We start from the raw sequence: 16,587 nt of genomic DNA, 5'->3' as shown, positions 1-16,587 counted from the left end.
AGCACCATTTTTATTAGATTAGTCCTGCCAACCACTGATATCGGCAATTTACACCAGACGGCTACCTTCTGAGAACTCCTGTCCAGTAGGGGCGTCAGATTCCGGGGTAAGAAATCATGTACAAGTGGTGTGATGGTAATACCCAAATATTTAAATTCCTTAACTACATGGATATTAGAGAGGGCAATCTGAGGAATACTAGGCAAGGGATCCAGGGGCATCAGTACCGACTTCTCCCAATTAATGAGCAGGCCAAAGTAGGTACCAAACTCAGAAATAATAGACATAGCAGGGGTCAGGGACCTAACAGTATCACCCAAAAACAGTAGCATATTATCTGCATAAAGCGCTACTCTCTCGTCCATGGAACCATAACGAAATCCAATTAGATCAGGTGAAGAGCGCAGGAGGCAAGCCAGCGGCTCTATAACTTGTGCAAAGAGTAGGGGCGACAGGGGGCACCACTGCCGCGTACCTCTCCTCAACTCAAATGATGGGGAAAGCCGTCCATTAACTCGAATACGGGCAGTTGGGCGCTTATAAAGGAGTTTAACATAGGAAATAAACCTGGGCCCGAACCCCATAGCCCCCACCACCTTCCATAGATATGTCCATTCGACACTATCAAATGCCTTGGCAGCGTCCAATGAAAAAATCGATCTAGCCCCCGCACCCTCCTGAGTCATCTGCAAGTTAAGATACACCCTTCTAATATTATCTACCGTAGATTTACCCGGAATAAAGCCAGTCTGATCCCCATGGACAAGGGACAGTACAACCTTAACTAATTTGTTAGCGAGTACCCGGGCCAGCAACTTCACATCAGCACACAACAATGAGATCGGTCTGTAAGAACCTGCACATAGAGGGTCCTTTCCCGGTTTTGGGATAAGTACTATAATGGCCTCCATCATTGAACGAGGCAGAGCTCCCTCCAAAGCCGCTGACCCGATCACTCGCAATAGCTGGGGGAGGAGTATCCCTGAGAATTTTTTATATACCTCACTCGGAAGGCCATCCGGCCCCGGGGCCTTTTCATTAGCAGCTTCCTTCAGTGCTTGTTCCAATTCCTCCAGAGAGATGGGCGAGTCCAGCTCGTCCCTCTGCTCCAGAGAAAGGGAAGGAAGCGAAGCCCTGCCCACAAAATCCACCAAGGCCTCCTCAGTACAAGAGGCCTTAGGCCTTGACCAGTAGTCCAGTAGTCCCTTAGACTCCGTTCCCCTGGTACGGCCCACGTCATCGCCCCTCTGGTTCAGTGGATCCACCTCCTGTCGCCTTACCGGTACGTTACAGTAAGATCCGGCTATGGATCCCGCTGAGGCGCCTCTTCCTAGCCTTGTGGATCTTACCACCGTAGTGGCTAAACAGAATCAGCAGATATCCAAGCAAGGTCAACAGTTGGCCCAGTTGGCCACCATGATGCAGCAACTCCTGTCTGCCCAGCAACAGCCGTCACCTCCGCCTGCACCTGCTGCTCCATCTCAGCCTGCAGTCGTCTCCAGTGCCAGAGTCCGTTTGTCCTTGCAGAACAAGTACGACGGTGATCCGAAGCAGTGCCGTGGGTTCCTGTCGCAGTGCTCACTCCATCTCGAGTTACTGGCCGACCAGTTCCCGTCCGAACGAGCCAAGGTGGCTTTCATACTCAGCTTGCTCTCCGGGAAGGCCCTGGCCTGGGCTACACCTTTATGGGACCGCTTTGATCCAACCACCACCTCCGTCCAGAGCTTCTGTCAAGAATTCCGGAGTGTGTTTGAGGAACCAGCCCGGGTTACCTCTGCAGAATCTGCTTTGCTGTACCTGACCCAAGGAGGCTCTACCGTGGGTGAATACGTCATCCAATTCCGTACCCTCGCCTCCGAGTTGAATTGGAACAATGATGCCCTTTGTGTCACTTTCAAGAAGGGACTAAGTAGTGAAGTTAAAGACGTCCATGCTGCACGGGAAATACCGTCTACCCTCAGTGACCTTATTCTACTGGCCACAAGGATCGACAAGCAATTCGCCGAGAGACAAGAGGTCTCGCCTGACCCCGCAGGAACGGAGCCGTTGTAGAGACGAGAACCTGTGTCTGTACTGTTCTAGTACCGAGCACTTCCTCAGAGATTGTCCTCTTCGTCCACCACGTTCGGGAAACGCTAGCACCTAGTAAACGTAGGAGAGGCATTGCTAGGTGTTGATTCTTCCTCTCCACGTCTCAGTGCAGCTTTCCGTTCCCTCCAAGTCTACCTTCACTGCCACTGCCTTCTTGGATTCTGGATCAGCTGGCAACTTCATCCATGCCTCCTTGGTTGACAAGCACCAAATCCCTGTGGTCCGGTTGCCCAAGCCATTTTTCATCTCTACTGTCAATGGGGAGAGACTTTCAGCCACTGTGCAGTACCGCACCTGACCATTACAGATGGGCATTGGATTTTCGCATACCGAAACGCTGGAGTTCTTGGTCCTCACCTTCTGTTCCTCAGAACTCCTCTTGGGTTTGCCCTGGCTTCAGCGCCACTGTCCCATCCTGGGTTGGACCTCTGGAGAGATCCTGAAGTGGGGTCCCTCCTGCTCCGGTCGTTGTCTCAAGTCTGTTCTTGTCAAACGAGACCCCGTTTTTCCTCCGCCACCTGGTATTCCGGAGCCTTACCACTGCTTCGCTGACGTTTTCTGCAAGAAGCAAGCCAAAGTTCTTCCACCTCATAGACCTTACGATTGTCCAATCGATTTGGTGTCCGGTTCTACTCCACCCCGGGGTAGAACCTATCCACTCTCACCACCAGAGACTCTCGCCATGTCAGAGTACATTCTTGAAAATCTGCAGAGAGGTTTCATAAGGAAATCTTCCTCTCCCACTGGGGCCGTTTTTTTCTTTGTTACCAAGACTACATAGTTGCATAGACTACAGAGGTTTAAACAAGATTACTGTCAAGAACTGTAACCCTCTTCCCTTGATCTCAGAGCTATTTGACCGTCTCCGTGGGGCTAGGATCTTCACCAAGTTGGATCTGCGAGGAGCCTACAATCTGATCCGAATCCGAGAGGGTGACGAGTGGAAGACCGCCTTCAACACCCGGGATGGCCATTTTGAATACCTGGTGATGCCATTCGGTCTTTGCAACGCACCTGCCGTATTCCAAGAATTTGTCAACGACATTTTCAGAGATTTGCTTTACACCTGCGTGGTCGTATACCTTGACGACATCCTCATCTTCTCCTCCAACCTGGACCAACACCGGGTCCATGTCCATCAAGTTCATTCTCGTCTTAGAAGGAATTGCCTCTATGCAAATATCGAGAAGTGTCTGTTCGAGTGGCCCAGTCTACCCTTCCTTGGGTACATTATTTCAGCCCAGGGTCTACAGATGGACCCAGCCAAGCTCTCAGCGGTACTGGACTGGCCACGCCCCTCTGGACTCTGTGCTATTCAAAGATTTTTAGGTTTCGCCAACTATTATAGGCAATTCATTTCCCATTATTCCACTCTGGTGTCACCCATTGTAGCTCTGACCAAAAAGGGGGCTAATCCCAAATCTTGGCCTTCTCAAGCTGAAGAAGCCTTCCAGTCATTGAAAGCTTCTTTTGCCTCCGCACCAGTACTCTCCAGACCTGACCCCACTAAGCCATTTTCTCTGGAAGTGGATGCCCCCTCCGTGGGAGCCAAAGCCATACTTACCCAGAAATCACCCAGGGGCAGGACTCTTTCTTGCAGATTTTACTCTAAGACCTTCACTCCCGCCGAGAGAAATTATTTTATTGGGGATAGGGAACTATTGGCCATAAAATTGGCACTCGAGGGGCGGAGACATCTTCTCGAGGGTTCCATCCACCCTGTGAGTATCTTCACGAACCACAAAAACCTGGCCTACCTCCAATCTGCACAAAGGCTGAATCCACGCCAGGCACGCTGGTCCTTGTTCCTTGCCCTGATTCATTTTCGTCCAGCGAGCAAGAACATCAGGGCTGATGCCCTTTCCCGCTCTTCCGACGTGCTGGGAGATGAGCAGCAGCATATAATTCCCAAAGATACTGGTGGCCTACTATGGAGAAAGATGTCTCGGATTACGTCCAAGCTTTGTGCTCGGGACAAGTCACCTTGCCAGAAGCCTGCTGGTCTCCTCTTGCCTCTCCCTATTCCTGAGGTTCCGTGGTCTCACATCGCCATGGACTTTGTTACCGATCTCCCCTCCTCCCATGGAATGACGGTCATTTGGGTCGTAGTTGACCGCTTCTCGAAGATGGCCCACTTTGTACCTCTGCCAGGTCTTCCGTCTGCACCAGTGTTAGCCAAACAGTTTTTCCAGCATATTTTTCGCCTCCACGGTCTTCCCAAGCACATTGTCTCTGACCGTGGGGTACAATTTGTCTCCAAATTTTGGAGGGCTCTATGTGGTCAGCTTGGGGTCAAGTTGGATTTCTCATCTTCCCATCACCCTCAGTCCAATGGCCAGGTGGAACGGGTGAATCAAATTTTAGGAGACTATCCACGCCATTTCGTGTCCTCACGCCACAGTGACTGGTCCGATCTGCTTCCCTGGGCAGAATTTTCTTATAATTGCAAACACTCCTCTGCTTCTAACAAGTCTCCATTTTTTGTAGTCTTTGGTCGCCATCCTCTTCCACCTCTGCCACTGTCCTCCTCTTCTCCCGTACCGGCTGTTGAAGACTTTGTCAGAGATTTCTCTTCCATCTGGCGAGAGACCCGCACTGCTCTCCTCAAAGCCTCTGCCCGCATGAAGTCCCAGGCTGACAAGAGACGCAGAGCTCCTCCAGAATTTTCTCCTGGTGACAAGGTTTGGCTCTCCTCCAAATATATCCGATTATGGGTTCCTAGCTACAAATTGGGTCCTCGCTACTTGGGACCCTCTTAGATCAAGAAGCGAATCAATCCAGTATCCTACCAACTCCATCTTCCTTCCTCCCTCAGGATCCCCAACTCTTTTCATGTCTCCCTCCTAAAACCTGCCATCTTTAATCGCTTCTCCCCAGAGGTCTCTACTCCTACCCCTGTGACCGGCACTACGGACGTATTCTCTGTCAAGGAGATTTTGGCATCCAAGTTCATCCGGGGGAGAAGATTTTTTCTGGTCGACTGGGAGGGCTGCGGTCCTGAGGAGAAATCTTGGGAGCCTGAGGAGAACATCTTGGACCGCAGCCTCATCCTCACTTTTCTTGGAACCAAAAGGAGGGGGAGACCTAAGGGGGGGGGGTACTGTAACAGTGAGCGCTCCGGTCCCCTCTTCTGTACCGGAGCGCTCGCTGTCTCGGCCCCTGTCTACTGATTACCGGCGCTTCCCGGCCAGACACGCTGGCCGAGAGCGCAGGGATTCTTCCGGCGGGGTTGCGGTGAGCATGGCGGCTGATCCCCGCACACGTGCCGCATCCCGTTCCTCCTTACCTGCAGCTACGTTCCCGAGTGTTGTCTCTATCCCCCGGCGCGTGCGGCCCTGCTCCTTAGGGCGCGCTCGAGCCGGCTTCATGAAATTTAAAGGGCCAGCGCACCATTGATTGGTGCCTGGCTCTCACTGTGTGTATAAATGTTTCCTGCCCCTTCCTGCCCTCGCCGGATCTTTAGTGCCTTGTGCCTAGTGAAAGCGTTCCTCTGTTCTGTGTTTGCCCTTGCCTGTTGCCGACCCGTTGCCCTGTTGCCTGACTACCGCCTGTGAACCTGTGCCGCCTGCCCTGAACTTTGCTACGTCTGACTACGCTTCTGCCTGCTCCTCCTGTACCGCGCCATTCTCAGCTACCAGAGGGGTCGAGTCGCTACCGGGTGGAACGACCTGGGGGCCACCTGCCGCAGCAAGACCATCCCGCTTTGCGGCGGGCCTTGGTGAAGACCAGTAGTCCCTTAGACTCTGTTCCCCTGGTACGGCCCACGTCATCACCCCTCTGGTTCAGTGGATCCACCTCCTGTCGCCTGACTGGTACGTTACAGTAAGATCCGGCTATGGATCCTCATGCATCAGCCAACTCCAGGCTGTGTCATTCAGGCAATATATGGGTTACTGATGCCGCTGTAGGGCCTGGGTCTGGGAATTTCACATTTTCTCATAGGTAGCACCCGCTATCCAAAATCTTTTTCAAAAATTTCTAAAATTGTGGTGTTTTTTGGTGGGGATTGTGAAGCCCTGCTGTGTACTCGTTCATCAGCCAAGCATCAGCCAACTCCAGGCTGTGTCATTCAGGCAATATATGGTTTACTGATGCTGGTGCGGGGCCTGGGTCTGGGAATTTCAAATTTTCTCATAGGTAGCACCCGCTATCCAAAATCTTTTTCTAACATTTCTAAAATTGTTGTGTTTTTGGGGGGGTATTGTGAAGCCCTGGTGTGTACTCATGCATCAACCAACTCCAGCCTGTGTCATTCAGGCACTATATGGTTTACTAATGCCGCTGCATGGCCTGGGTCTGGGAAAGTCAAATTTTCTCATAGGTAGCATCCGCTATCCTAAATCTTCGGTTAAAATTTCTTAATTCATCTTTTAATCTTAGGGATTGTGAAGGCCTAGTGCCTACTCATGCTGTTGGTAACTCCGGGCTGTGCCATTCATCCACTATATGGTCTCCTCATGCTGCCAACACCTCCACGCTGTGTCATTCAGTCACTATATGGTGTCCTCATGCTTCAGCCTCATCCAAGCTGTGTCATTCAGACACTATATGGTCTCTTCATGCTGCCAACACCTCCACGCTGTATCATTCAGCCACTATATGGTCTCCTCATGCTGCCAACACCTCCACGCTGTGTCATTCAGCCTCTATATTGTCTCCTCATGCTGCCAACACCTCCACACTGTATCATTCAGCCACTATATGGTGTCGTCATGCTGCCAATACCTCCACGCTGTGCCATTCAGCCACTGTATGGTCTCCTCATGCTGCCAACACCTCCACGCTGTGCCATTCAGCCATTATATGGTGTCCTCATGCTGCCAACACCTCCAGGCTGTGTCATTTAGCCACTATATGGTCTCCTCATGCAGCCAACACCTCCATGCTGTGTCATTAAGCCTCTATATAGTTTTTGGGTGTGTAGACTAGGGTTTGAGTGATGCTATAATTGTATAAGCCAAGTGTGATGATGAAATTTGGAGTAATGTTAATCCCTTATGGTCACACATCGGACCAGGGACTGTCCATGATAGCTGGGAAGTTACCCCTTACCATAGATATGTGGGGAGGGGGTTATTGGGGAAATTCAACATATATACGAGATATATCATTGCAAAGAATTTGCATATATAATAGAAAAAAAGGGGAGGGGAGAGACAGGTAGGAGCGCAACTTGTGTTACTCTGGTGGATACCAGTTTGAGTGAAATAATAAAGTTTAGGCTAACCTGGGGATGTTGTATGAAGAGTACAACATCTAATACCCAAATCCAGGGTAGGAAATCAGGAGCTGCCCGAGGAGAGTCCCGTGTCGGAGAGGATCTCTGACCGGTGGTAGGAAGCTGAAGATGTTCTGGGCGAACAGGCAAAAGAATCCCCGTAGTGGCGCTCACACAGTAGATTTCTTGTAGTAAAAGCAGGAGGAGAATATATCTCCGACAGTAAGTAACCGTTGTGGACAGGCAAAGTAAAAGAAACAAAGTGCGCTTTATTAAAATACAAGTAATGGACTACGCGTTGCGAGGGGCTAGACCCCCTCTTCCTCAGGTCCAATAGTGTATCAGCCACACATGGCAACATTATATACAGGAATAACCCGTGAAAAACGGGTTGGAAAGAAAACATGGATAACAGAAAAACAAGGTTAGTAGCCTATAAACATCTTATAAGAATTAAATCAAAGTGAAAATCTTTATAATCAGCAATATAGCGCATACGCACTATTCAAAGAAGGTATAGCCGGCTAAAATCTAAAAGATACCGTATGTATTGTTGTATTCAATAGAACTGCCAGAACTTATAATAAGTAGCAGTAATTAGCTTATTATCTTCGTGTGAAATAAAAAGATCAAGAAACTCTATAGATGTTTTTGAATATTTGGGGGTTTAGGTTATTCTCCAATTATTTGAATTAAGCTAATTACTGCTACTTATTTTAAACCTGTCGATTCGAATAGTTGTGTCTCGTTTCTCAGTGGTCACTGTCGGACATGGCGCGAGAACATGCCATACAGTCAATTCCGCAGAATTAGAAAAAATTGTACAAAAGATTCAACATTCCTCTCTGAAGCTGCTATTTTTAAATTACGTTTTATCAAGAAAGGATACCCCAAACAATTAGTGGATGATACCCTAACAAAAGCCTCCGCACTCACCTTGAGATATGCTGTCAGAAACCGGGGGATGACAAGGACAAGCCTGCAAAGAAAAATAAAGAAATCATGAGGAAAAAATGAAAAAATAAGAACAACCAGAAATACATTACAAACTTAGTCACGACCTATTCAGGAGGACACAAAAAAATAAAAAATGTCCTAACTAAATAATGAGACATTCTAATATCTGACCCTTACCTTAAAAAGATCTTACCCTCTAAGCCAGGTCTCACTTTCCACAGAGCACCCTCTTTAGGAAATATCATAGCGCCCAGTCAGATTAAGAAACAAACTAAAAAATATACCCAGAGGGACACTCCCCCTTCTATTTTGAAAGGAGTATTCAAGTGCAATGCTCCATAGTCTCTCCCGAAACATTACCCTAGTGCAGAAAGAGGAAGAAATTGACAATATTATTTCTATCATACCAATAGATTATATTCCACCGCATATACATAATAGATTTGAAGTTTTATCTAAAAAATAAATCTTTTGGATTTATAGTCTTAATTGTTTACAACCACATGGTCTAAATGAGGCGACTGAATTAAAGGGTTTATCCAGGAAAAAACTTTGTTTTTTTAGATCAACTAGCTCCAGAAAGTTAAACAGATTTGTAAATTACTTCTATTAAAAAATCTTAATCCTTCCAATAATTATCAGTTGCTGAAGTTGAGTTGTTCTTTTCTGTCTAAGTGCTCTCTGATGACACGTGTCTCGGGAGCTGTCCAGAGTGGAAGCAAATTCCCAGAGCAAACCTCTTCTACTCTGTGCAGTTCCTATGGGAATTTGCTTCTACTCTGGACAGCTCCCGAGACACGTGTCATCAGAGAGCACTTAGACAGAAAAGAACAACTCAACTTCAGCAGCTCATGAGTACTGAAAGGATTAAGAATTTTTTAATAGAAGTAATTTACAAATCTGTTTAACTTTCTGGAGCCAGTTGATATATATAAAAAAGTTTTTTCCTGGATAACCCCTTTAATTCATTTACTGGTTATCTTTTTTTGAGATCGAGTTACCATAATTAGCTTTTGCCTCTTAATTTAATACAATTGTATTTTTATATTAGTTTCCTATATATATATTTATATATATATATATATATATATATATATATATATATAATTGTATTTATAATATATTCTTTAATAGATATGTGAATAATGCAACCTTTTTATTTATTTCACCCTTGGTCTCCCATACCACATAAGACCATAGTTATACCTGCAGCAGCCCATTTCCGATATAGAGAATCATCCCCACACGCCACTTTACTGAGACCTTTTTCCTATAGTAAAGACCTGTATTGTAATTTCTGGCAGTTCTATTGAATACAACAATACATACGGTATTTTTTAGATTTTAGCCGGCTATACCTTCTTTGAATAGTGTGTATGCGCTATATTGCTGATTATAAAGATTTTCACTTTGATTTAATTCTTATAAGATGTTTATAGGTTACTAACCTTGATTTTATGTTATCCATGTTTTCTTTCCAACCCGTTTTTCGTGGGTTTTTCCCGTATATAATGTTGCCATGTAATGCTGATGCACTATTGGACCTGAGGAAGAGGGGGTCTAGCCCCACGCAACGCGTTGTCTTACTTATATAGTTACTTATATTTTAATAAAGCGCACTTCATTTTTAGTACTTTTCCTGTCCGCATCGGTTACTTACCGTCGGAGATATATTCTCCTCCTGCTTTTACAACAAGAAATCTGCTGTGTGAGCGCCACTACAGGGGTTCTTTTGCCTGTTCGCCCAGAACATCTTCAGATTGCAAAGAATTTGTGAGAAGTGGAACAATGTAGTAAAAGGTTTTGTATTAGAATGGTGAATAATAAGTAATGTTCACAAGCTACGCACATGTTTTGCGCCGATCACTTCTCTTCTTGACCACAGGTTCTGATCTTAGGGTATTTTGAGGACTGAACAAGAAAAATGTAAACTCCAGCTAGGTGCCAATAGAGTGGGGAGTGACTATTAAAACATAACTTTTACTTATTATCAATAAAATAATAATAAACTCCAAATCCCATTTCTAGGGAAAGATTACAATGTCATTAATCCTGCCGCACAAAAGTTATAGGTGACCAAGTTCGACAGCGAGCTGCAGTCACCACAATTCTACCAGAAAATTAACACATAAAGCTCAACAATAGCTCATGCACTGTGTCCACAGTTTGTCATGGAAAGAGTCCATGAACTGACTAGATGGTTTCTCAACGCGTTTCTGCTGAGATATAACGGCGTCCTCAGGGGAAACCAAAAACAAATATTGTATAAAGTGCAGCTTGCATACAGTGATTCTAATGCAAATCTTATAGTCAACCCATGCAGCCCTATGGAAGTCTGATACATATAATGTCAAGTATGCCGATATATTAGACTTCAGGGAAAGCAGAAACCTACAGGACTCTGGGTACAACCAGTCAATGCTGTAATCGGTGGGTGTTTAACCCCTTAGTTTTCAGTTTTTGCACCTTCACCTTCTAAAAATCATAACGCTTTCAATTTTGCACATAAAATTCCATATGATGGCTTATTTTTTGCGCCACCAATTTTACTTTGCAGTGTCCCACTTTGAGTTAGGGATATCATTCCCTCTTTAAGGACACCTTAGAGGAGTCCCTTTACTCCGGACATCTAGTGATTTGTAAGTTTTGTAACTGATTTTAGTAAATAGACTTTTGGATACTAGTAAAGATTTGTTAATTTTAGATGTTTTTTCTCTTGGTATTTTTTGGTCTATGACAGCTATAGGGGATCTACAGGTCCCCATTTGTCAGTGAATTTTTGCAGTGACATTAGTCATTTTACTAAAAAATCCATGGCGAAACGGAAAAAAAAATTAATTGTGCGACAAAATTTAAGAAAAAATGTCATTTTGTAACTTTTGGGGGCTTCCGTTTCTACGCAGTGCATTTTTTGGTAAAAATTACACCTTATCTTTATTCTGTAGGCCCGTATGGTTAAAATGGTACCCTACTAATATAGGTTTAATTTTGTCATTCTGAAAAAAATCTACATGCAGGAAAATTTCTATGTTTAAAATTGTCATATTCTGACCCCTATAACTTTTTTATTTTTTCCGCGTACGGGCCGGGATGAGGGCTAATTTTTTGTGCCATGTTCTGAAGTTTTTATTGGTACCATTTTTGCATTGATCAGAATTTTTGATCACTTTTTATTCACTTTTTTAATTATATAAAAAGTGACCAAAAATATGCAATGTTGGACTTTGGAATTTTTTTGCGCATACGCCATTGACCGTGTGGTTTAATTAACAATATATTCTTATAGTTCGGACATTTACGCACGCAGCGATACCATATATGTTTAGTTTTATTTACACATTTTTTTTTTTTTATTAGGGAAGGGGTTAAATGACCTTTGTTAACTTTTTTTTCACTTTTTTTTTTTTGCAGTGCTATAGCTCCCATAGAGACCTATAACACTGCACACACTGGTCTTTTACCCTGATCCCTGCAAAGCCATAGCTTTGCATGGATCAGCGAGATAGGGGCTCGATTGCTCAAGCCTGTAGCTCAGGCTTGGAGCAATCAAATGCCGATTGGACACGACGGAGCAAGTTAAGGGGGTCTCCGCTCGCGTCCTAGCTGATCAGCACATCACGATTTTATCATGATGTTCCGATCAGCCCGACTGAGCTGCTGGGAAGCGTTGACTTTCACTTTCAGACGTAGCGGTCAACTTTGATCACCGCGTCTGAAGGGTTAATAGCGCACGGCACGACGATCGGTGCCGCGCGCTGTTAGCCCAGGGTCCCGGCTATGAATAGCAGCCGGGACCGACCCGGTGTGAATTTAAATCCCGGGATCGTGCTCAGAGTCCTTAAGAGTCCTTAAGAGGTTAAATGGTGGAGTGCATTAGTCGGGAGCTGTAACATTCGGCTGTGCTGCACACACGGTGGTAATTATATACCTTTTGTCCGGCAGGGCTTAGGACATTGTAATTTTTCCCAAGAAATGGAATTTGGAGTTTATTATTATTATTTTATTGATAGAAATTAAAAGTTATGTGTTAACAGTCACTCCCCACTCTATTGGCACCTAGCTGGAGTTTACATTTTCTTGTTGTTTCTGACTGGGAGTTTGGGTTATCTGCTAGACCCAATGGCCCACATTTATCACTGTTTTTTGTGTTTAAAAAGGGGCAAAAAAAAGGAGCAAGCAGGGTTTTTTGCGCCTTTTTTGCGCCTTTTTTTTACACATTTCTGCTGATTTTGAGTTGCAATCCACTGATTTTGGCAATGCACATGATATAGAAGGGATTTATCAATGCCTTTTTGTGAAAATGAGCAAAAAAGGCGCAAAGCCACTGAAAAATCTCTAAAACTACACTAGCCCAGGCTTGGTGTAGCTTTTTGGTGTATGTGACCTGCACAAAATTTATCACATGCTCTTTGACCATTTAATACATTTGGTGCTCCTACACATTACAGCACACAAAAAAAGGTGTAGAAAAATGCTTCACTTACACTACAATGATAAATGTGGGCCAATATTCCGATAGCAGCTTTTATATTTTCGGTTTTTTGAGGACTGTGAGATGTTTACACATATATGGATAATGAGGGACACATACATCGTTTATATTCTCCTGAAGATCTCACTAAATATTCTTTATTGATGACATCTTTAATGACAGGATAAATGGTCTGATGAGAAGTTAAAATATTTCCTGCACATCTGGGTGAAGAAATATCACATTCTTTGGGTTCAGGTGGAGCTTTTCATTGTTTTTTTTTTTTTTTACGATTGAAGAGCCGAGTATCTTTGCAGCGAGCCCCGATCTAGTTTCTTTTTAACTCCCTTCACTGAATTAATCTTTTTATTTCTATAAATGTTTTAATTTCCCATCACTACTGAATAATATGTTCTCTCACCTATCGAAGGGGCCTTCTTATTACGATCTCTAAACCAATTTAGAAAGTTCTACAGCATCGTATGTGTCATACACCCTGTGGTCAGGATTTTCAGGAATCCCTCTTTTACTTCATTGTTCCTCAGGCTGTAGATCACTGGATTTAATACAGGAGTAAACATTGCATAAATAAGGGAAATATACTTGACATGAGATGAGAACCTCCTTGTCTGCCCCATGTACATGATCATAATCGTAACAAAATATATGAACACCACAGTGAGGTGGGAGGCGCAGGTGGAGAAAGCCTTGGATCTTCCTTCTACTGAATGGATTTTTAATATAGAAATAATAATACAAATATAAGACACAACAATGAGGACAAGAGGGGATAATAATGTGAAAAACCCTATAGCAACTATAGTTATCTTGTAAAAGGAGAGGTCACCACACGCCACCTCCAGAAGGGCCAAGACCTCACAAACAAAATGGTTCAATATGTTTTCTTTACAAAATTTAAGAGGTTTTACCATAGTGGGAACAGTAGATAAAATGAAACTTCCCAACCACATAATAACAGTGAAGTATCTACAGACCCTCCAGCTCATAATGGTGGTGTAATATAAGGGGGAGCATATAGCGATATACCGGTCATAGGCCATCACCGCCAGCAGGATGCATTCTGTCCCCCCTAGAAATAGACTAAAGTTCATTTGTATGAGACAACCAATGAGCGAGATCCTTCTAATCTTCGATAAAGTATCAAGTAACAATCTTGGTACCGAGCACGATGAACAACACAAATCCAGGAAAGACAAATTACAGAGGAAATAATACATAGGAGTGTGTAACTTAGGACTGACGATAACGGTGAAGATCAGGAAGCTGTTCCCCAAGATGATCAGCGTATACAATAATAAAAAGATGACAAAGAGTAAAATACTAATCTGTAAGTTCTGGGAGAATCCGATCAGGATGAAATATGTAACAAGAGTTTGGTTACTAAGATCCATGTTACAACTCATGTAATATTATCCACGACCCTGTGATATGTACAAAATAGGATTGTTATAAAATGCAGCATTTTTGAATGATTGTTAGAAATAAAAAAAAAATTAATAAAAATATTAATAATAATAAAATTAATAATAATAGCAATTAATATAATTATTACTATTATTATTATTGCAAATTTTGCAAAATGTAAATGTTTCTTGGACTAGCATCCAATACACACATATATCTTTATAAACCATAATATTTTTTATTATTAATATTATTATTCTCAAATTTATTTTTCATAAATGGATTTACTACTTCTAGATTTCACAAGTTCGTTAATAAAAATACATTTTATCACAAACATAAATGTGATTTGTTGTCTTCTTAGTTGTCAGGACAAGGAAAAACATCAGAAGCCATCACTTTTGAAGGGTGGTCAGTTTTTGAGTCCACATTATATATTTTTTTATGTTTCACCGTTTCTATTTTATTACATGGCTTTCAGTAGTCCAATTAACCCCTTAAGGACCACAGGCATATGGGTATGCCCTGACGCCCTGGTACTTAAGGAATAAGGGCATACCTGTACGCCCATTGGAATTTTGGTCCCGCTGCTCGCCTGGCGGGGACCGGACCGAGATGCCTGCTGAAATCAATCAGTAGGCACCCCGTGCAAAGCCTTGGGGGGGCCTGATCAATTTAGATCGTCGATTTGCGGCGTTTCCAGGTCATTCGGGTCACCAGTGACCGAGTGACCCGGAAAAAATGGTAATTGGTGCAGTCTTAGTCGGCACCAATCGCCCTTGCCCAGCAGGAGTGAGGTGGCACCAGTGCCACCTCACAATCGGCATGATTAGTCGGAACGGCCGACCCATCGGCAGGGCATTGGCGGTGAAGGGAGGGGGTGATTAGCAGTGGGGGGTGGTGGGAGTCTCACCCGGGGTCCGTTGTGGTGGCGGTCCCGAACAGCTGCTGTCCTGAGCGGTGGGTTGTCCCCTGTGGCGGCGGTCCCGGCGGTCTTTGGCGGAGGGATCTAACAGCAGGAGGTAAGCGCTGTTTGCCTCCTGCTGTTGCCTAGCAATAACTCCTAGCATGCACAGCCAAAGGGCATGCTGGGAGTCGTAGTTTTGCAACAGCTAGAGGCACAACTGCAACTCCCAGCATGCCCTTTGGCTGTATGGGCATGCTGGGAGTTGGAGTTATGTAGTTATGAAACATTGTACCTCCAGCTGATGCATAGCTACAACTCCCACCATGCATGGACAGCCAAAGGCATGCTGGGAGCTGCAGTAGTGTGCATCACAGCGGAAGGCAGTGAACCCCCACATGTTACCCCATTTTGGAAACTACACCCCTCATGGAATGTAATAAGGGGTGCAGTGAGCCTTTATGCCCCACTGGTGTCTGACAGATTTTTGGAACAGTGGTCCATGAAAAATGAAATTTTAAATTTGCACAGCCCACTGTACCAAAAGTCTGTACAACGCCAGTGGGGTGTAAATGCTCACTGCCCCCTTATTAAATTCTGTGAGGGGTGTAGTTTCCGAAATAGGGTCACATGTGGGGGGGGGGTCCACTGCTCTGGCACCATGGGGACTTTGTAAACGCACATGGCCCCCGACTTGAATTCCAGCCAAATTCTCTTTTCAACAGCCCAATGGTGCTCCTTCCGTTCTGAGCATTGTAGTTCGCCCACAGAGTACTTTACATCCACACATGGGATATTTCCATACTCAGAAGTAACGGGGTTACACATTTTGGGGGGATTTTTCTCCTATTACCTCAAATTCATTTGCACATCTGACTTTAACGAAAAGTTGTCAAACACCTGTTGGGTGTTAAGGTTCACTGACCCCTTGTTACATTACTTGAGGGGTGTAGTTTCCAAAATAGTATGCCATGTGTTTTTTTTTTTTTGCTGTTTTGGCACCATAGGGGCTTCATAAATGCGACATGCCCCCCAAAAAACATTTCAGAAAAACTCACTCTCCAAAATCCCATTGTCCCTTCTGAGCCCTCTACATCCGAACACTTTACATCCACATATGAGGCATTCCTTACTCAAGAGAAATTGGGTTAAAAAATTTTGGGTGATTTCTCTCTTTTACCCTTTCAGAAAAATTCAAAAACTGGGTCTACAAGAACATGCGAGTGTAAAAAATTAAGATCTTGAATTTTCTCCTTCACTTTGCTACTATTCCTGTGAAACACCTAAAGGGTTAACACACTGAATGTCATTTTGAATACTTTGAGGGGTGCAGTTTTTATAATGGGGTAATTTATGGGGTATTTCTAATTTGAAGGCCCTTCAAATCCACTTCAAAACTCAACTAGTCCCTGAAAAATTCTGATTTTGAAAATTTTGCGAAAAATAGGAAAATTGCTGCTGAACTTTGAAGCCTCTGATGTCTTCCAGAAGTAAAAACTTAAAGTAGACATATTGTACATG

General features: G+C 44.2%; 1 protein-coding gene across 1 annotated transcript; it reads right to left on the bottom strand.

The window, feature by feature from the left end:
• Nucleotides 1-13,207: 13,207 nt before the first annotated feature.
• On the bottom strand, nt 13,208-14,149 carry LOC130360462 (olfactory receptor 13C9-like). Its single transcript, XM_056562951.1, has one exon. The coding sequence runs from the start codon at nt 14,147-14,149 to the stop codon at nt 13,208-13,210; it is 942 nt and encodes a 313-aa protein (XP_056418926.1).
• Nucleotides 14,150-16,587: the final 2,438 nt, after the last annotated feature.

Source organism: Hyla sarda, chromosome 3 (genome assembly GCF_029499605.1).
Source record: "Hyla sarda isolate aHylSar1 chromosome 3, aHylSar1.hap1, whole genome shotgun sequence".
In the NCBI taxonomy this organism is placed as follows: Eukaryota; Metazoa; Chordata; class Amphibia; order Anura; family Hylidae; genus Hyla; species Hyla sarda.
This window is presented reverse-complemented; position numbering and strand designations above follow the sequence as displayed.

Excerpts from the sequence above, each read along its gene's own strand:
- LOC130360462 (XM_056562951.1), bottom strand. The coding sequence starts at position 14,149 with ATGGATCTTAGTAACCAAACTCTTGTTACATATTTCATCCTGATCGGA.